This window comes from Hyla sarda, chromosome 1 (genome assembly GCF_029499605.1).
Source record: "Hyla sarda isolate aHylSar1 chromosome 1, aHylSar1.hap1, whole genome shotgun sequence".
Taxonomy (NCBI): Eukaryota; Metazoa; Chordata; class Amphibia; order Anura; family Hylidae; genus Hyla; species Hyla sarda.
In genome coordinates, this window is record NC_079189.1 from 441,370,302 (window position 1) to 441,393,192 (window position 22,891).

Consider the following 22,891-nt stretch of genomic DNA (forward strand, 5'->3'; position numbering starts at 1 on the left):
CGGACGTAGCAGAAGGTCAGGGCAGGCAGCAAGGATCGTAGTCAGGGGCAACGGCAGGAGGTCTGGAACACAGGCTAGGAACACACAAGGAAACTCTTTCACTGGCACAATGGCAACAAGATCCGGCCAGGAAGTGCAGGGGAAGTGAGGTAATATAGCCAGGGAGCAGGTGGAAGCTAATTAGGCTGATTGGGCCAGGCACCAATCATTGGTGCACTGGCCCTTTAAATCTTAGAGAGCTGGCGTGCGCGCGCCCTAAGGAGCAGAGCCGCGCGCGCCAGGACATGACAGCCGGGACAGGTGAGTGAATTGAGATGCGATTCGCGAGCGGGCGCGTCCCGCTAATCGAATTGCATCCCCGCCGGCAATGTCAGTGCAGCGCTCCCGGTCAGCGGGTCTGACCGGGGAGCTGCAGAGAGAGGAACGCCGTGAGCGCTCCGGGAAGAAGCAGGGACCTGGATCGCTCGGCGTAACATTAACATCTTTACATTTGATGGGAAGACCTACCACCAGCTCAGGGGGACCGCAATGGGGAGCCCTTGTGCCCCCACGTATGCAAATCTCCTCCTGGGCTGGTGGGAGGACACCGTGGTCTTCCCACCAGAAGATAATTTCTGGACATCCCACATTTTAATGTGGGCTAGATATATAGACAACGTATTTTTACTATGGTATAGCTCCAAAGATGATTTCATCTCATTTATGGCCGTACTGAATTCCAATGATCTGGGCCTGTGATTCACATACGAAATGGACACACATTTGCTTCCATTTCTAGATGTGTTGGTCCAGAAAGGAACAGATGGTCTTCTCTCTACTTCCCTTTATCGCAAATCAACTGCGACCAACAGCCTATTACGCTGGTCCTCGTTCCATCCTCAAGCCTCACGTAAGGGCATTCCCAAAGGCCAGTATCTCAGGGTCCGTAGGAACTGTTCCACGGACCCTGAATTCCACTTGGAGGCTAGAAAGCTACGTGATCGCTTTCGCCAACGAGGGTACCCCGATTCAGTTCTCACTCCCGCATTTAAATATGCGCTAAATCAAAACCGGCACGATCTTTTAACACCCCGAGTGCATGAACAAAACGAGATGGTCACTTGTATTATTGCTACCTACGATGACCACTCAGCCTCCATTTAAGAGATTCTGCAGAGACATTGGTCTATTCTCCAAACAGATCCACTCCTAGACAGGGTTATATCTCCTATCTCACTTATCGCAAGGGTAGGAGTTTACAAGATCGTTTGGTACATAGCCATTATTCCCGACCGAATCCACCAGGATCATGGCTAGATCGACGTATCTGCGGCAATTTCGCATGCAGTGGATGCCGTGCCTGTCCGTTTATGATAAGAATGAAATATGTCATTAGCTCATCCACTGGTAACAGGTACTATTTTAGAGATTTCGGCAACTGCCTCACCAAAGGGGTAGTTTATTTATGTCAATGTAGTTGTCCAATGGACTATATTGGCAAAACTGTACGCGAATGTAGGAGGAGAGTCTGTGAGCATTTGAAAGATGTCAGACATCATCGCACTACTCCGGTAGCGAGACACGTTCATGAAAAACATGATGGGGACTCCAAACAAGTCACATTTTCCATTCTAGATGTGGTACGTCATTCATCACAGGGAGGAGACTTTGATAAGTTTCTCCTGCAGAAAGAAACCCAGTGGATTTTTCGATTCAAGTCCACCTCACCTTTGGGAATGAATGAGGTTCTGTCTTATACTTGTTTTATTTAAGCACTTAATATTATGATTCAGGACTTATGGTCAGGAACCATTTACAGGGAAAAATAACGTTTTCTCTGTTGAAGACCATGGTTCCTTTGGTACTCAGGTTTCCAGCCTTGGGTATTGGTACATGATAGTGCTTTTCCCATTCTTATCCCTGACCAACTGAGGGTCAGAGGCCAAATTGGAAAACATGGATTCACATCTACCATGTTTTCCAGGTTTATATTAAATTTCAGATCTTGATACAAATGTTATCATTGCTAAAAGTCTACACTATGGCTATAGATTCGCTATTGTTAAAAACGATATTCCCCTATAGTTTATCTAGATTGGACTACATGGGGAGAATGTCTGTCAGTGATAGCATGTCCCAAGACATTCATTTCTGTCCATGTTAGATATGCGCCCTCCCCTACACACTAACGCTATTCATAGCGGTTACATCATTTTTTTAACACAGGGTATCATTCAGAACAATATACACCTTTTATTAAGTTAATTTCATGTCCACTGTCTCGATTCGGCTGGCTGGAGGTGGATCCTCTGTGCCAGAGAGGGTTTGGCGTGGACCGTGTTGGTGGACCGGTTCTAAGTTGCTACTGGTATTCACCAGAGCCCGCCGCAAAGCGGGATGGTCTTGCAGCGGCGGTAGCAACCAGGTCGTATCCACCAGCAACGGCTCAACCTCTCTGACTGCTGAAGATAGGCGCGGTACAAGGGAGTAGACAAGAGCAAGGTCGGACGTAGCAGAAGGTCAGGGCAGGCAGCAAGGATCGTAGTCAGGGGCAACGGCAGGAGGTCTGGAACACAGGCTAGGAACACACAAGGGAACGCTTTCACTGGCACAATGGCAACAAGATCCGGCGAGGGAGTGCAGGGGAAGTGAGGTATAAGTAGGGAGTGCACAGGTGATAACACTGATTAGGCCTGCTGCGCCAATCAGTGGCGCAGTGGCCCTTTAAATTGCAGAGACCCGGCGCGCGCGCGCCCTAAGGAGCGGGGCCGCGCGCGCCGGGACAAGACAGACGGGGAACGGGTCAGGTACGGGAGCCGGGACGCGCATCGCGAGCGGGCGCCTCTCGCGTCGCGAATCGCATCCCGGCTGGGAGAGATATTGCAGCGCACCCGGTCAGCAGGTCTGACCGCGGCGCTGGGAATGAGAGGATGCTGCGAGCGCTCCGGGGAGGAGCGGGGACCCAGAGCGCTTGGCGTAACATCCACTTTCATTCTCCGTTCCTCACATCGGGCGCATGCTCGTAACTATCTATCACTCATAGACGATGTGTGTAAGGACTATTTGTAAAATCCATTAAGTCCCACACAGCCTCTATTACGCATGCACAACGGGTCTGCGTATATTGACATAGAGCACTGACAGTTGAGCATATGATCTGCTGCAACGGTCATGTGACCACCGCGTCATCCACTGTGTTTACAAACACAGGGCACTGACACGTATTGGCGATCATGTGGCCGACTCCACATCGTCATCACGCAGTACTTTGAGGAAGTCTGGCACATTGATGCAGCCGCTCCGGAAGTAGTATGAGGATCCGGAACCAGTGGATGACGGCCTAACTAGTGACGTCACTTACAGGTGAGTCCTAGCGGCAGGTAATGCGGCAATTGGTTCTTTAATCTGCCACTCATTAGGTTTATCCCTGACTGATTGGCTGTAGCCAGTACAGGATGTGTATATAAGAGGAGGATTTCTAGCATTCGAACATGGCGCTTGGGTTCAACTGACAGCATCTGCCATCACCCGCAATTTGATGATCTACATCTCATCATGAGCTTATCCACTGCCCCTCATTGTCCCCTGATTACCGGGGCAAGAAACGCGTCGGAATGTTTTTTGTTAAATCACTAACTTTCCATACCTGGGGGTCCAGCTAAGTATCTTTGAATTTCACTAGAATATATCTAAAAATATTTCTGTCTATTCTGGTGGTTATAATTCACTTGTGAAATTGAGGAATTCTGGAATATATACTATGTTCTGCAATTATTGATTCTGCAATGTTGGAAGGATTTTTTATTTTCCTGGGTAATATCTAATCATTGATATCACTTTTTGTCATCAATAATTTGGCTATATTTGAAGCAATATTCCAGTGCATAGTTAACTTCAATATCTGAGGATCATATAGCATTGTGATATCTGTATTATGCTTTATATCTGATTCCCGTTCCACAGTTTGACATATAGCATTTTTTCCTTATTCACACATCCTAGGGGTGTGAGTAGAAGGATACAATCGTGTGATTATAGGTATATTTTTCCTTCTCCCATCCAACCTAAATAGACAGCTGATTCTAGTGAGATAGAGAGCCTCCTCTCTGTGAAATAGATAGGGCTTTAACAGGCCATTACAGGGGTAGGTTCCTGTGCGGGACCTTCCTTATAAGGACGCCCACCCCGCCTAGGTATAGGGGGTAGTAACAGGGACTGTACAGTAGGTTAAGGAGGTAGAGGCCGCCCATCCATAAGGCCATTATTCTCTGCTAGGCCCGTTTCCCCCCCCCCCCCCTTCCACCCAACCTATCCCCCTCTCTTACCCTGTAGGATGTATACTGGATCTCCAGCTGTGGCAAGTCTCCAGATTGGTGGAGCAAAATTTATTACAATTTGTTATATATCTTGACAAGCCTAAGTGGCTGTCATACTTTCAATGTGTTAATATCTGATATATCCAGGGGATATCAATCCCAGTATTATTATTTTTAACTCACGGTGGTTCTTTTTTTGGGCAATCACACCTTTGATTTGCTTTGTGCTCATTTTTTCTTTTGTTTGTGGTGGACATGAACATTATTTTGGAATTTCTTTTTGGCTCTTAAAGTATTCTATTAGCAGCCCATCGGGCCGGGAAGCCGGCCCAATGCGCTGCTGAAAGAATACTTGTTTTTCATAGCGCTGCGGCAACATATGAATATAGAAGCACTGTGGGGGCCAGGGAACGCTTTATGTCTGGGAAGCTGGCCGGCCCGATGCGCTGCTGAAAGAATACTTGTCATTCATAGTGCTGCGGCGGCATCTGTATATAGATGCGCTGCGGGGGTCAGACATATATCCAAATGTCTGGCTCCCACATTGCTTCTATAATCATATGCCTCCGCAGCACTATGAAGGAAAAGTATTCTAACACAAGTTCATCGGGCCGGCCGACCTCCCGGACAGATGCGCTGCTGTTAGAATACTTTTCATTCATAGCTCTGCGGAGGCATATGATTATAGAAGTGCTGTGGGGGCCAGACATATGGATATATGTCTGACCCCTGCGGCGCATCTATATACGGGGGTGGGGGTGGGGGGAATCATACATATACACATGGGGGGGAATAAAATGAATATACTCAGGGGGTGGCACTGAAGTTTAAAAACCCCGCCTGGAGCCCTGAATGGCTCCTCCATAGCGGCCATTCAGGGCTCCCGGCGGGGAATTTAAAAAGGAAAGTAAAATACACCATACATCGCATGCCTCCCGCTCCCCTGTTTAATAACTTCTAATCGCATTGGGTCTCAGAAGTGAAACCCGGTGCAATCATTCCCTCAGCCCCTGTACTACAACCCCCATCAAGTCTTTTCCATGATGAAGGTAGTAGTACAAACACTAATGTATCCTCCCCAGCCACCGGTAGACTCCCGCAGCCGGGGAACTACTACTCCCATCATGGAAAAAAGTCTGTTCCATGAAGGGCGTAGTAGTAGTCCCGGCTGTGGGAGTCTGTAGGCAGAGGTGTTAAAATGGTGTACATGACGGATGTTATAACGGGTCTTATGGATGAATATGGATGTTATTTTGACGGACGTAATTCAGCCGTTAGCACCCGTTATTTCATCCGTTATTATGTCTGTTTTTTTATTTTAAAATACATAAAACGGATGTTTAAAAACGGATGAACTATAATGTGAATAATCTGAGGCCAATGTAACTTTGCATTTCATGCAATACTTTAATATTGTTTCATGTGTGACCTTTCTCTAGTGTCAGGAGATGAAGAAAGCAGTCTTTTTAATAACTCATTATTAAGAAACGTGTGTACTATAGGAGAAACAGATAATATGTATTGCATTTTTTTTTTCAGCAATACAAAGGGAGATGTAGTTTACTATTATGGATCCAAAGGAGAGCGAGAACCAATCCAAGTAAAGCCTGGTGAGTCAACGTATTTTATTACAATTATTAATAAGTATTATTCTTACTATTATTTGTGAATTGCTACAAAGAAAAATTATTGAATGTGAAATCACGGTGATTAAGTTACTGTTTAATAATATAAAGAAAGTAGCACAGCTGTATTCACTTATTTGTATAATTTGCATAATTGGACCCTGAAGGCCAAATGTATGTAAGTAATATTGGTTTTCATTATAATGAGATGAAATTATTTTGTAAGAAATGTCAAATCACATGTCTCATATTGTTTTGGTTTCATGGCTTGAAAACATCACATAGGTGAATTCATTATCAAATTACTGAGGATATTTCTTAACTTTTTTACATATGAAGGATAGTTTTTGCCTTCTGATAAACATTAAACAGGTACTCCGGCGGAAAACTTTTTTTTTTTTTTATGAACTGGTGCCAGAAAGTTAAACAGATTTGTTAATTACTTCTATTAAAAAATCTTAATCCTTTCAGTACTTTTTAGCAGCTGTTTGCTACAGAAGAAAATCTTTATTTTTTTAATTTCTTTTTTTTGTGTTGTCCACAGTGCTCTCTGCTGACACCTGATGCTCGTATCAGGAACTGTCCAGAGCAGGAGAAAATCCCCATAGCAAACCTATGCTACTCTGGACAGTTCCTGACACTGACAGAGGTGTCAGCAGAGAGCAATGTGGACAACACAAAAAAGAAATTCAAAAAGTAAAGAATTTCCTCTGTAGCATATAGCTGCTAAAAAGTACTAACAGGATTAAGATTTTTTTTAATAGAAGTAATTTACAAATCTGTTTAACTTCCTGGTTCCAGTTTATTAAAAAAAAAAAAAAAGTTTTCCACCGGAGTACCCCTTAACTGGCAGCATATTACTGACATATACTATGTGCAATGGTTTTATTCTTGTTTTTTATTCCAGATATTGAGGTAAGTAAACACTGCACTCTAGTGTTGTACTGCTGGGCTTAGATATTATACTTTGTTAAAAAGCAGATCACAGAGTCTATTCGTTGTTAGCCACAAGGCATATATAAAATCTACCTTATGATAGCCTAAGATCAAGGACATACAGATAAGGCCTTCTACAAGCCTGAATAATGCTGATAAACCAGAACTTCTAAAGTAGATATATATTGCCTTTCTGGGTTTTTTAGACTAAAAACTATACGCAGTATTTTTAATACACAGTACTTTAACCCTTATATAATTCCAATGAAGATGCTACAGTAAATGCACTGACAATGATTGTTTCAATTTGATTAAATTGGTTAACGGGGGGGGGGGGGGATCTGAAATTTAAAGGGCCAGTACGCCCATAATTAGTTTTTACACCTGACCTACACACCTACACCTAATCTTCAGTGCCCCTAGCTTGAGATTAAGCGTTCCATATTGCCTGTTTGTCTTACCGTGTATCCAGACCTTCCCGCTACATTATTTGACTTCGCACCTTTGCCGCCTGCCTTGACCTTTTTCTACGTTTGACTACACTACTGCTTCATCCTTTGGTACCTCGCCTTGCCCAGCTACCTGTGTGATCAAGCCGTGTCGGGGGTAGCGACCTGGGTGTCGCCTGGAGCAGCAAGCCCATCCTGCCTTGCGGCGGGCTCTGGTGAAGACCAGTGGCACCTTAGACTCCGCTCCCAGATACGGTCCGTGTCATCAGCCACACAGGTTAGAAGATCCACATCCTGCTCTGTAACAGCAAGATCCGGCTGGGGTTCCTCTGGCAGATAATCCAGATCTCTCTCCAATTGCGGCGATCCAGTCAAAGCAGTTGGCCTTGCAGGCACAGCAGTTGAGCCAGTTATCTGCCATGATGCAGCAGTTGCTAACTGCTCAGCAACAACTACCACAACCACAGCCTCCTCCAGTTCTTCCTCCCATTACTGCAGTCTCCTCCGGAACGAAACACCGCTTGTCTCTTCCAGAGAAATATGATGGGGAACAATTCCCTATGGAACGAGCAAAGGCGGCCTTCGTCATCGCTCTCTTAACTGGAAGGGCTTTGGCCTGAGTAACTCCGCTTTGGGATCGCAGTGATGCTCTCACAACCAATCTCCAGGCTTTCCTGATGGAATTTCAGGGTGTCTTTGAAGAACCTGCTCCAGCCTCCTCCACTGAGATTGCGTTACTGAGTCTTTCACAGGGCAACTCCTCTATGGCCGAATATGCCATTCAGTTTCGTACCCTGGCATCAGAGTTGTCATGGAACAATGAAGCTCTTTGCGCCACCTTCAAGAGGGGACTATCTAGTCACATCAAGGATGCCCTTGCTGACTGGGAATTTCCATCTAACTTGAATGAACTTATACAGTTGGCATCCCGGATTGCTATCCGTTTCTCCGAGCGATGTGAGGAACTTCGCCAAGAAAGGGAATCTGCACGATCTCGGCGCTTTCCTCGTTTGGTACCTGTCTTACAGCAACCACTGCAACCTTCTACGTTGCCTCCCGCAGTGGAGGCTATGCAGGTGGATCGGTCTCGTCTGACCCTGCAGGAAAGAACCTGCCGACTAACTCAGAATCTATGCCTATACTGCTCCAGTGCGGATCATTTCCTAAAAGATTGTCCTGTATGTCCACAGTCAGGGAAACGCTAGCACCTAGTGTTTGTAGGAGAGGCCTCCCAAGGTGTGAATACCACCTCTCTACACTAGAATTTGACGGTCCAGCTTTTTTTTACCCTCCAAAGAGATTGTCTCTGTTCTTGCCTTCTTGGACTTTGGTTCCGTGGGAAATTTTATTGATGCCTCCCTAGTACATAGGTATCATATTCCTGTATCTCGCTTGTTAAAGCCCTTGTACATCTCTACGGTCAACAGAGAAGGACTTAAATGTGCTGTGCTATACCGCACTGAACTGTCGTCTATGCAGGTCGGAGCCTTGCATTAGGAGAATTTGTCCTTCTATGTTCTCCCTCATTGTACTTCTCCTCTCCTGCTTGGCCTACTGTGGTTGCAACTCCATTCCCCACAGCTGGATTGGAGAACTGGAGAACTTCTTCATTGGGGACTGCATTGCAAAAACCACTGTATTCAAATACGTTTGTCAAAGTTGGAACCATCGTCTTGTCCTCTGCCCAGTTTGCTTTCATTCCTTCAGGACTTTGCTGATGTCTTTAGTGAAAAACAAGCTAAACTTTTACCACCACATCGTTCCTATGATTGTCCTGTTGACTTACTGCCCGGCTCCACTCCTCCCCGGGGCAGAATCGACCCTCTGTCAGTCCCTGAACCTCAGGCTATGTCTAATTACATCCAGGAGAATCTTCAGGAGGGATTTATCAGGAAGTCTTCTTCCCCTGCTGGAGCCGGGTTCTTCTTCATGGGAAAAGAAAGACGGGTCTTTGCGACCTTGAATCGACTACCAAGACTTGAATAAAATTACAGTAAAGAACCGCTACCCACTTCCTTTAATCTCTGAATTATTTGATCGTCTGCGGGTTGCCAGGATCTTCTCTAAACTAAACCTTCTAGAGGTCTATAATTTGATTTGAATACGAGAAGGGAAAGGGCGGAAGACTGCGTTTAATACTCGTGACGGACATTTCGAATATCTTGTAATGTCATTTGGACTCTGTAATGCTCCAGCAGTCTTCCAGGAGTTTGTCAATAAAATTTTTCATGACCTCCTATACTCCTGTGTCGTTGTCTATTTGGATGACCTTCTCATCTACTCGCCCAATCTCCACACTTATCGTTCACACCTCCGCCAAGTTTCACAACGTCTCCGAGACAACTGTCTTAATGCAAAACTTGAGAAGTGTACTTTTGAAAACACCAGCCTTCCATTTATTGGGTATATTGTTACCAGCCAAGGTCTACAAATGGATCCTAACAAGTTATCCACTGAACTGGAGTGGCCTCAACCTTCAGGCTTGAAAGCAATTCAACGCTTCCTATGTATGCCAATTATTATTGGCAATTTATTCCTCACTACTCCACCTTGGTTGCCCCCATCATTTCTCTTACCAAGAAAACTGCTAATCCGAAGGTCTGGACTCCTGAGGCCGAAGAAGCGTTCACACAGTTAAAGTCCACCTTCGCTTCTGCTCCTGTGTTGTCAAGACCCGATCCAGGCAAGCCATTTATTTTGGAAGTAAATGCTACTTCAGTTTCAGTTTTCTCTAAGACCTTCTCTCCTGCGGAGAGAAATTATACCATTGGAGATCGGGAGCTCTTGGCTATTAAGTTGGCCTTGGAAGAATGGCGTTATGTCTTGGAGGGCTCTGTACATCCATTTACTATTTATACTGACCACAAGAAGTTGCTCTATCTATAGACTGCCAATTGTCTCAACCCTCGATAGGCTCGCTGGTCTCTGTTCTCCAGATTTAACTTTTTTATTCACTTCCATCCAGCAGAGAAGAATCTTTGGGCTGATGCTCTATCTAGATCTTCTGAAATACAAGACCAAGAATCTCACCTTCGACATATTGTTCCTCCTGATCGTCTCATTTCTGCAGCACCAGCAAGTCTTCATCACCTGCCTCCTGGGAAGACTTACATAACTCCCCGTCTAAGACTCCGAGTCCTGAAATGGGGTCAATCTTCTTTGTTGGCCGATCATGATGGTATAAGTCCTTGCAACTCATATCCCGACAATCTTGGTGGCCAACTTTAAAACAGGAGGGTCGTTGACTTCGTTCTTTCTTGCTCAGTCTGTGCCCGGGACAAGACCCCTCGTGCCAAGACTGCTTGTCTACTACATCTTTTACCAGTCCCTGAGCTGCCCTGGACCGACATAGCAATGGATTTTATTACTGATCTTCTTTCTTCTGGCTAGCAACACGGCCATCTGGGTTGTCGTGGACTGATTTTCCAAAATGGCTCATTTTGTGCCCTTGCCATGTTTAACATCTGCACTGCAGCTTGCCAAGCTATTCCTTTGTCATATCTTCTGTCTCCATGGATTGCCTACTCATATCGTCTCCGACCGGGGAGTCCAGTTCATTTCTAAATTCTGGAGGGCCCTCTGCTCACATCTCCAAGTAAAACTTGTATTCTCCTCAGCTTGCCACCCTCAATCCAATAGTCAGGTCAAAAAGGTGAACCAGATCCTGGGGGACTATCTTCACCCATTTTGTCTCTGCTCGTCAGGACGACTGGGCCGATTTACTACCCTGGGCCGAGTTTTCCTACAACAATAGGAATTCTGAATCCACTGGCACTTCACCCTTCTTTGTGGTCTATGGGCTTCATCCTCGTCCTCCTCTTCCCTTGTCTTCTTCTTCCGGAGTTCCTATGGCTGACGAACTAGTGTGGAATTTCGCCTCCATCTGGCAGAAGACTCGTCACTCCCTTTTATATGCCACGACCCATATGAAGTCACAAGCGGACAAGAAAAGACGCCCTCCTCACAAATTCTCTCCTGGGGACAGAGTGTGGTTGTATTCCAGATATATCTGCATTAAGGTACCCTCTTATAAACTGGGTCCATGCTATTTGGGTCCCTATAAAGTCAAAAAATGACTTAATCCCGTGGCTTACTCCCTCCATCTGTCCGGATCCCGAATTCCTTCCATGTCTCCCTCTTGAAGCCTGTCATCCACAATCGTTTTTTTTTTTCTCAAAAGGACATCTCACCTTCCCCCATCTCTGGTACCTCCTCATATTTTTGTTGTTAAGGAACTCCTTTTTGTTGTTAGACTCCAAGCTGGTCAGAGGAAAACTCTTGTTTCTTGTGGATTAGGGAGGATTCGGTCCAGAGGAGAGGCCTTGGGAACCGCAGGACAATATATTTGACCAGGACCTTCTCAAAAAATGTATCAACTGCAAAAGGAGGGGGAGACCAAAGGGGGGTGTGGTGCTGTCACACTCTGTTTTCCAGCCGCAAGCACTGACCGTGAGCGCATTGTCCCTGTGTCCCCTACTGCCAGCGGGGCTAGGATTCGCATCGTGGGACGCACCTGCATGCGAAACCCAACCCGTCACTCACCACGCTCCGCCGCTGCCTCCTACTCTGTGTCTCAGCTCCGGCGCGTGCGTCCCCGTCCCCTAGGGCGCGCACGCGCCAGAGCTCTGGAATTTCAAGTACGCCCATAATTAGTTGTTACACCTGACACTACATTATAAAGTCCCTGCACCTCCCACACTTCCCTGCCGGATCTTCAGTGCCCCTAGCCTGAGATTAAGCATTCCATATTGCCTGTTTGCCTTACCCGTGTATCCAGACCATCCCGCTACGTTATTTAGGTTTGCACCGCCTGCCTTGACCTTCTGCTACATATGACTACGCTACTGCCTCATCGTCTGGTACCTTGCCTTGCCCAGTTACCTGTGTGGTCAAGCCGTGTCGGGGGTAACGCCTGGAGCAGCAAGCCCATCCTGCCTTGCAGTGGGCTCTGGTGAAGACCAGCGGCACCTTAGACTCTGCTCCACGATACAGTCCGTGTCATCAGCCACATAGGTTAGGGGATCCACATCCTGCTCCGGAACACTACCTATGATACACGTCACTCTGCCTCCTTCACTGGGCCTGCGCTCCTTGCTTGAGCACAGTGTAATGCAATGTAAAAGCAGAGTGACGTTCACTGTCACATATTCTTCCATAGGACAACATCTTATGGACAGGAAGGCCATCTAGCCAGCACACGGGAGCACTGAAGCACACCTACCGATGTGCGCGGTACATTGGTTGAAAAAACGCTGTTCTAAAGGGATAGTAGTGGGAATGTGTTGGAAAAAGAAAGTAGCAAGCTCCACCAATGTCATTGTTCACATGTGTGTTGGAAAGGCAGGAAAAATGTAGTAAAATGTGGCAGATTTGGTACTGTGTCATTTCCACTTTTATGCTTCTATGACAGAGAAAAAAAAAACAGAATTGACCATGTAGATGTGAACTTACCTTAACACTAAAGTACAATTTTTTTGTACAAGTTGTATACCTTTGGATATCAAAAATGTCTTCATCAAATTTGAGCCTTATTATCTTTAAAGAGTATCTGTCACCAAACTAAACTTTTAATATATTGTTCCTTATGTTTTTATAAGACAATTTTCTATTTACTTGTGTTTAAAATTCTCAATCGTTATATGTTTTTAATGTGATTGTGTGCAAGTCAAACAGTTAGTTTGGTCTCCACCCAGACTTGCAAAAGTCCAAACTCAGGAAGTGCGTGCGGGGCATGGCAAGGAACGGCTCTCACAGGCTTCAGTGATGTTGCACCTGCTGGGGAACACCCATTTTCTCCTGCCGGGAGCGAATACAGTGTGAGCTAGGGGAAATAGGGGAAAGGTATAATGCAGAGCTTTTTAAAGCTCGGAAATGTTATACATATTATTTATGTAAAAAACTTTTTGATCTATGTCTTACTATGCTCATTCTGCTTGCAGACCTCCTAAAAGCTGGAGGTGTTTCTTTAGGACCATAACAAACTTGCTCCTTTCCTCCCTCTCCCTTGCCATGAGGTCCGCACAAACATTTTTACATTTGCAAAGCTTTCTGCCTAAAGTGCATGCCTTATATAACTCTAAAGCAGCCATGTGGAACCTATCTGGATTTCACAGGGGTTCAGCTCATAATGGTGAAAGCTGGATTATACAGTGTTCTGAGACACAGCTGGGAGATAACCGCACTCCCATTTAGAAAAATGGTCCAAAATGGACAAAAGACTTACCAGGGTTCGTTTGCAAAATTAAAGAGACAGAGACCCCTGGTGGCCCTTTTTTTTTAAACAATTTTTTCACATCTTTAGCAATCAATTTTTTTTAATGAAGTATATTAGGAAAATGCTTAGTTTTTATGGAAGTAGTAAATGGGAAAAAAAAAAAAGTTGTTTCCAATGGCAGTACCACTTTAACCAAATAAAATTGTACAATTTTGAGATTATTTTCGCGGATGCTTTTTTTTTTTTGGATGTCACTGTAACAAAAGAACAGATACAAATGCAAGATTACGGTATATTATTAAGCTTTCCAAGCAGCCAGTTGCATGTAATTTTAGTAACAGTTGAGCTGTAGTGAATCCAGTGTGAATTTTCTGCATATTGTATTCCCCATATTAAGAAGGAATAGCATTTCTTAAATAGCTGTTTATGATTCTATAACTATGCAGTTGATCTGCTGACCTACTTCACTTTCTGCATTATCTAATTGGTGCCCTCATTAGACAGTAATGATCTCCCAGTTATCTTTATTAAACTCTTATATAATGGCTTAGCCAATTTGCTGCTGGGGGGAGTCCATAAGTAAACTTCAGAATTTGCAACTGTTCAGATCTTTGTATAGCTCCATTTTTAAAACAGAGCTTCTCCCTAAACAAATAAGCACCTTAAAAAGTAAAATGTATTTTTATTCATTTTTTTCTTTTTAGCCTACAGGTATGATGGTAAAACAATCTCTAAAACTTACTGCCATCATGAGCAGAGAAGCACAAAGCTATTGCTGACATGTCTCTCAATTACATTTATACACTACAATCATAAAGTTTATAAAAAAAAATATCAAGCTTAGAATTGTAAGCGGATCAAATAAAGTCAGCCTTTCAGTTTATCCACAGAAATTCACATGTTGCTTTTAGCCAAAATGATCATTCATGACTGTTTTTTTCCTGTTTTTAAACACACCCCAAAGCTGGGTTCTCACATTGTAAAATTTGTTGGCATATATTATTTTATGTGATAAAAAAAAAAAAAATTACTGCAAAAAAACAAAACAAAAACAAATTGCAGCTGCATTTTTGATAATTGCAGATGAAAATGCATGTGTTAAATGAAGTATTGCACTTGTTGCTAGCTACCCTGAGTGTGGTGTAACTGGAGGATGCAGAGCAGCCATTTGATCATATGAGTTCTCTAATCTTAAAGGAGTTCTCCAACTGAAATATTTTATCCCCCACTGTGCCCGGGCTGTAAAACTATACATAATAAACTTTCACTTACCTGCCTATGATCCCCCGTTGTTCCGATATCGCTGCCCGTGCTCCGGTCCCTGTCAGCTATCTCTCCTTCGGGTCGGTGACTTCACTCTGCGCTCAGCTTATCAGCGGCCGCGACGGAACATTGCTGCGGCCGCTGATAGGCTGAGCGCAGAGTGAAGTCACCGACCCGCAGGAAGTGGAAGAGACCGGGACCGGAGAACGGGACGGCGATATCGGAACAACGGGGGAACGTAGGTAGGTAAGTGAAAGTTTATTATGTATAGTTTTACAGCCCGGGCACAGGGGGGTTAAAAGTTTTAGCTTAGAGGACTCATTTAAAGGAATTTTATGAGGTAATTAAAAAAAAAAGTTTGCTATTCCTTTTTAAAAAAGAAAAACAAAAAAACATGCCACTCTCCATGAGATGTTTTTGGTATTTTAGCTCAGCTCCTTTTGAGTGATGGAGGCTTAGCTGCAATACGAGGCGCTGCCCACAAACTAGAGAGGCATAGTTTCTGGAATAAAAATACAAACCTTTTTTCTAGGCTTTTAAGTGTGCAATATTTAGTCTAGCTCTCTGTAAACCCAGTATGTTTATAGCATGCCTAATGATGCAAGATTAGCTGGGGAGCCATTGAAAGGGCATTCAATTCAAGTGCAAAATGTTATCTGTCTCCAATAGATGAGGAAAAGAAGGCTTAAGACCAGTAGGGATTTTCTTGTGATTGCTTCACGGATGTTCCCTGTTGTTGCAATTCACTACCAAATCAGGTTTTTTTTACTAGCTGCTTTCTGAAATATATCCCATGCTGATCCGTTGCACATTGTCATTCCTTTCCGTTACACTTGAAAGCACAGACTGGCATTTAATGGTTAACTTGGGCTCTCCAAAGACAGTCAAGTGCATTGTGTATGCGACTCTAGTTCTGTTATATTTGAGGTGACAGGCTTGAGTTCAGAGTACTATAACATGACGCAGGGAAATGTCTGATAGCATTTATAGTATTCTTAAAGGTAATGGAAATTGTGGTGCAGACATACAAGCCCTGGTGAGTACTGAGCAAATGAAGTGCTTGGTTTTCTTCCTTTATCGCTTTAAATAATATATACAGTAGTGTACACATGACACTCTTGATTTATGTGTTTATTTTATTGATTGCATGCTTACTAATACAATCATTTACCGTATTTTTCGTCATATAAGACGCTCCGGCATATAAGACGCACCTAATTTTATAGGATAAAAATCTAGAATATAAAGATTCTGAACCAAATACAATGTAAAGTATAGGACAGTGATCTTCAACCTGCGGACCTTCAGATGTTGCAAAACTACAACTCCCAGCATGCCCGGACAGCCGTTTGCTGTCCGGGCATGCTGGGAGTTGTAGTTTTGCAACATCTGGAGGTTCGCAGGTTGAAGACCACTGGTATAGGAGGTAATACTCACATGTCCCCACCGCTCCGACCCCGTCACCGCTGCCCTGGATGTCGCCCTCCATCGCTTTCGCCGCGTCCCCGGGGTGTCCCCGTCGCTCTGGAACATCTCTGCTGCCGGGTATCCTCGCTCTCTGTCGCCGTCATCACGTCGCTACGCACGCCGCTCCTATTGGATGACAGGACGGCATGCGCGATGACGTGATGTCGACGAAGGAGAGTGCCGGCCATGCAGGGGATCCCAGCACGGAGCAGACACCGAGGAGGCAGGTAAGGTCCTTCCCGGTGTCCTGTAAGCTGTTCGGGACGCCGCGATTTCACCGCGGCGGTCCCGAACAGCCGACTGAACAGCCGGGTTACTATCACTTCAGACGCGGCGGTCAGCTTTGATTGCCGCATCTGAAGGGTTAATACAGGGCATCACCGCAATCGGTGATGTCCTATATTAGCCGCGGGTCCCGTCCGTTGATGGCCGCAGGGACCGCCGCGATAGGTGTGTATTCGCCTTATAAGACGCACCAACTTTCCCCCCTCCATTTTTGGGGAAGAAAAAGTGCGTCTTATATGGTGAAAAATACGGTATATGCATTCTTGGTACTCTGTCTTATTTTTATAACACTGACACAACAGTACATGAAACATAAACACTCTTCTTTCCCTGCCCCAGTGGATCATATTGTCGAATTTCCTTCTTCCAACTATACATACAGACATATGATCATAGAAAGTCAATAAACCTCCAAATAATTTTTGGAATGTGGAAGGAAATCCACATGAACCTAGAAAAAAAACATATAAACACAGAGCAGATGTTACCATGTTTAACATGGACCACATTGTATACGTGGTAAACTGGCACCACTGTACAGAGTAAAGTTTTCTATTGTTATTAAACACTTTTTTATGTATTAACTTTTACAGTTAAAGCGGTACTCCGGTGTAAAACAATTTTTTTTTAAATCAACTTGTGCCAGAAAGTTAAACTGATTTGTAAATTGCTTCTATTAAAAAATCTTAAAGGGGTATTCCAGGATTTTTTTTAATTTGACTATGCTACAGGGGCTGTATAGTTAGTGTAGTTCATAATACAGTGTCTGTACCTGTGTGTGACGGTTTTCTCACAATTCTTCTGTGATTTTGACTCAAATATTTATTTTTATCAGCATACAAAATGACTGTTGTCCCAGCTTGCAATGCGGCCGAGACCTGACTCACTAGTCAGCTGATGACAGGGAGCCTGTCTGCTTCAATGGGTGGAGCAATCGCTTGGTGGGGTAGAGATCAATCTGCAACTAATGCAACAGCTGTAGGCACCCTGATTGAAAACCACACTGATTTGAATGGATGCAGCTCATTTATGTTTCAATGGGTGGAGTGGCTGATGCGTGGGAGGGAGGAAGATGGAAGTGTAGGATTTATAGTCAAAAAAAGAAAAAGTTAACAGGAAATACCAGTTCACAAAAAGCTAGCCACAGTGTTTTGGTAATCTCACAACATAGCCATTTAGCCCCAAGACAAGCACAGATCCTTCCTAAGCATGTCCATTACTGTCTGCCAGGTACATACTAAAATCACCTTATGGTGGATAACCCCTTTAATTATTCCAGTATGCTCCACAGGAAGTTCTTTTATTTTTAAATTTATTTTCTGTCTGACCACAGTGCTCTCTACTGACACTACTGTCCATGTCAGGAACTGTCCAGAGTACAAGCAAATACCCATAGCAAACCTCTCCTGCTCTGGGCAGTTCCTGACATGGACAGAGGTGTCAGCAGAGAGCACTTTGGTCAGACAGAAAAGAAATTCAAAAAGAAAAGAACTTCCTGTGGAGCATACAGCAGCTGATAAGTACTGGAGGGAAAAACTATTTTAATAGAAGTAATTTACAAATCTGTTAAACTTTCTGGCTCCAGTTGATTAAAAAAAAAATGTTTCCATCGGAGTACCCCTTTAACAGTGTACATTTAGTTGCTCAATAAAAATAAGACCTTACTGAACATGACTTTACACTTTATGTTAAAGTACAGGGTTGGCCATTCATATGGATACACCTTAATAAAATGGAAATGGTTGGTGATATTAACTTCCTGTTTGTGGCACATTAGGATATGTGAGGGGGAAACTTTTCAAGATGGGTGGTGACCATTGTGGCCATTTTGAAGTCGGCCATTTTGAATCCAACTTTTGTTTTTTCAATAGGAAGAGGGTCATGTGACACATCAAACTTATTGGGAATTTCACAAGAAAAACAATGATGTGCTTGGTTTTAACGTAACTTTATTCTTTCGTGAGTTATTTACAAGTTTCTGACCACTTATAAAATGTGTTCAATGTGCTGCCCATTGTGTTGGATTGTGAATGCAACCCTCTTCTCCTACTCTTCACACACTGATAGCAACACCACAGGAGAAATGCTAGCACAGGCTTCCAGTATCCGTAGTTTCAGGTGCTGGAGAATCAGCAAAACTAAAATTGGAACAGGACCCTCAGTTTACACAGAAGGTTTTGTTCAGTGATGAGGCAAACTTTTATATGAATGGTGAAGTTAACAAACAAAACCACCGCTAGTGGTCTGACACTAACCCACATTGGATAGATCCCCCCAAGACTGTTGGAACACAAAAATTGATGGTATGGTGTGGTATATGGGGTACAAAGATAGTGGGGCCATTCTTCATCAATGGAAACCTCAAGGCCACTGGATATGCGAAATTGCTACATGATGATGTGTTTCCCTCTTTATACAGTGAAGCTGGCACGTTCCCTGAGTTTTTCCAGTAAGATGGTGCACCACCACATTATGGGTGTCAGATCCGAGCATTCCTAGATGAACAGTTTCCTGGAAAGTGGATTGGTTGTCGTGGGCCAGTTGAATGGCCCCCAAGGTCTCCCGATCTGACCCCCTTAGACTTTTATCTTTGGGGTCATCTGAAGCAATTGTCTATGCTGTGAAGATTTGAGATGTGCAGCACCTGAAACTACGGATACTGGAAGCCTGTGCTAGCATTTCTCCTGAGGTGTTGCGATCAGTGTGTGAAGAGTGGGAGAAGAGGGTTGCAATGACAATCCAACACAATGGGCAGCACATTGAACACATTTTATAAGTGGTCAGAAACTTGTAAATAACTCATGAAAGAATAAAGTTACATTAAAACCAAGCACATCATTGTTTTTCTTGTGAAATTCCCAATAAGTTTGATGTGTCACATGACCCTCTTCCTATTCCTATTGGATTCAAAATGGCTGACTTCAAAAGGGCCGCCATGGTCACCACCCATCTTGAAAAGTTTCCCCCCCTCACATATGCTTATGTGCCACAAACAGGAAGTTAATATCACCAAACATTCCCATTTTATTAATGTCCATACAAATGGCCCACCCTGTAGACCTATGGGAAGTTTAAAAAAAAATGTAGGTATTTCAGTTTGTAGCCTCTGGTACCCTGATAACAACTATAAATTACAACTTACAATTCATTTTTGTTTCTACACTCCCTTAGTTCCCAAGATATAGGGATTTTACATTTTGGCTGCAAATCTACACATTTCCTCCTGTAGCCAACTGGGCGGTAGCTTTCTTTCAATAGGTGGTGTAGATTTTTCACTCAAGGGTTCTAAATCTTATGATCAGGGGGCATTTATCTGAGGCTTCTAGGGGTTAATCTCACAACATTCACACACCTCTGAACTAAATTTAAATCATAATTAAGTTGCATTTTGCTGAATGAATCAGATGTTCATCTGCAAACTTCAGATGGGCCTGTATATGTGCTTTCTTGAGCAGTTGGACCTTGTGGGCACTGCAGGATTTCAGTCCTTCAAGGCGTAGTGTGTTACTAATTTTTTGGTGACTATGGTCCCATCTGCCTTGAGATCATTGACAAGATCCTTCCCTGTAGTTCTGGGCTGATTTTCACCATTCTCATGATCATTGAAACTCCATGAGGTGAAGCCCACACCCGATGGTAATTCATAGCTATGTGTTTCTTCCATTTACAAATAATCACACCAACTATTGTAAACTTCTAACCAAGCTGCTTGTCTATGGTCTTTTGGCCCATTCCACCCTTGTGTAGGTCTACAATCTTGACCCTGGCTTTCTTGGGCAGCTCATTGGTCTTGTCCATGGTGAAGATTTTGAAATCTGATTGATTGCTTCTGTGGACAGATGTCTTTTATACAGATAACAAGCTGAGACTAGGAGCACTCTCTTTAAGAAGAGAGTGCTCCTAACTTCTGCTTGTTACCTGTATAAAAGACAAGTGGGAGCCAGAAATCTTGATTGATAGGGGTTAAAATACTTATTTCACTGAAAATCAAATAAAAATCAATTCCTAACTTATCTGAAACCGTTTTCTGGATTTTATTTGTTGTTATTCTGTCTTTCACTGTTCAAATGAACCTACCATTAAAATTATGGACTGATCATTTGTTTGTCAGTGGACAAATGTACATAATCAGGAACAAATATTTTTTTTCTCTTCTAAGGAAAAGGCACATTATCTGTGCATGCTTGTTTTCTAAGGAAGGTTGGTGCAGTATTCTCCCTTCAGATTTCTTTGACAAATGCTGCCAGGGAATTTGGAAGCAGTTGCCAAAACCCTCAGTGAGTGAAGCTATTGGCTGTAGTTGCAGGGCAATGACATCATCAGTGGCTACCCTCATACTTACTAGTATTAAATAGTATTAAAGAACAATACTTTCACTTATGGCTTATACAAATGCATGCCTATGTTTTTTTTAAAGATGTATCTATCTATTTATTTATTATGTTGAAAAGCTCTATATTGATAAAAATATAGCCGTGTATGCAATAAGGTGTGTACTTTTTAGGGTAAATGCAGTGAATGGGTGCTAATGGACATAAGACAATGTACATAAACAAACACAGTCTGAAGAAAAAACTGTGTAGTGTAGTCCTTCACCCAGAGACATACAGTAAGAAGTGCAGGGGAATAACATTCAAAACCATATCTGTTAGCACACACTCTCTTTCTTAATCTATTCTCCAGCAGTGCTGTAACCCTTGTATACTAGAATCCTAGCTTTGGCGGCTATCGGTATGTAATGACTCTGCCGACCTTCCAGCCTACACTGTAAAGATAAAGAAGTAAGCTGACTGGTGTTAAAACGGCAATACTTTAGAAATATTTAAAATATGTTTCTAGCAAACTAATAATTTCTCTTTAATGTAGCATTGCACTTGCACAAAATGGGCAAAGAGACATGTGTTAAAGTGGTTATCCAACAGGTGTGTGTCGAGGGGGGTCAAAGCTATGGCCATTGTTTGGTATATAACGAAATAAAGCTTTACTTACCTCCAGCAATCCTGTGGTGCCTCCGGTGTTCTGCTCCGGTCCCCAGAGTGATTGTTTTCCTGAGCGACAGCGTGACTGTTTCCCCGGGCCCAGTGTGTGTTACTGTAGCTCAGAGAACCGTTTGTTGAGGTGGGACATTGCTGCAGTCAGCGGTTCGCTGAGCTGCAATATGACCTACTGGGCCCAGGTATTTCCAGGGGACGACACGTTGCACTGCAGCTCAGGCTGATGATCACATCAGGGGACCGGAGCAGGACACCAGAGGCACCACAGTAGCGCAGGAGGTAAGTAAAGGTTTTTTTTGTTCTATCCCACACAATGGGCATATCTTTGATTTCGACTGAGCTAAGCTGCAATATGACATACTGGGCCCAGGTATTTCCAGGGGACCACACGTCGCACTGCAGCTCAGGAAGATGATCACATCGGGGGACCGGAGCAGGACACCAGAGGCACCACAGTAGCGCAGGAGGTAAGTAAAGGTTTTTTTTGTTCTATCCCACACAATGGGCATATCTTTGATTTCGACTGAGCTAAGCTGCAATATGACATACTGGGCCCAGGTATTTCCAGGGGACCACACGTCGCACTGCAGCTCAGGAAGATGATCACATCGGGGGACCGGAGCAGGACATCAGAGGCACCATGGGAGCGCAGGAGGTAAGTAAAGGTTTATTTTGTTCTATCCCACACAATGGGTATAGCTTTGATTCCCCCCCCCCCCCAGCCAGGGACATCCGCCAACTCCTGGACAGTCTGTGGTGCAACGTGGCGTTGGTGGATGGAGCGACACATGATGTCCCAGATATGCTAAATTGGATTCAGGTCTGGAGAACAGGCAGCCAGTCCATAGCATCAATGCCTTCCTCTTGCAGGAACTGCTGACATACTCCAGCCACATGAGGTCTAGCATTATCTTGCATTAGGAGGAACCCAGGGCCAACCACACCAGCATATGGTCTCACAAGGGGTCTGAGGATCTCATCTCGGTACCTAATTGCAGTCAGGCTACCTCTGGCAAGCACATGGTGCTACCCCACACCATTACTGACCCACCCTCAAACCGATCATGCCAGAGGATGTTTCAGACAGCAGAACGTTCTCCACAGCATCTCCAGACTCTGTCACATGCTCAGTGTGAACCTGCTTTCATCTGTGAAGAGCACAGGGTGCCAGTGGTGAATTTGCCAATCTTGGTGTTCTCTTGCAAATGCCAAACATCCTGCACGGTGTTGGGCTGTAAGCACAACCCTCACCTGTGGATGTCGGGGCCCTCATACCACCCTCGTGGTGTCTGTCTGACCGTTTCAGTGGATACATGCACATTTGTGGCCTGCTGGAGGTCATTTTGCAGGGCTCTAGCAGTGC

General features: G+C 44.1%; 1 protein-coding gene across 4 annotated transcripts in view; it reads left to right on the forward strand.

Moving 5' to 3' along the window:
• The window catches only part of TANGO2 (transport and golgi organization 2 homolog), a 217,248-nt gene that overhangs the window by 183,046 nt on the left and 11,311 nt on the right, over positions 1-22,891 (forward strand). For all 4 annotated transcript variants that reach the window (XM_056532606.1, XM_056532610.1, XM_056532598.1 and 1 more), the window contains exon 6: positions 5,835-5,905. In XM_056532606.1, the coding sequence (XP_056388581.1) occupies positions 5,835-5,905 (71 nt within the window). The remainder of the gene's footprint in view (positions 1-5,834; positions 5,906-22,891) is intronic.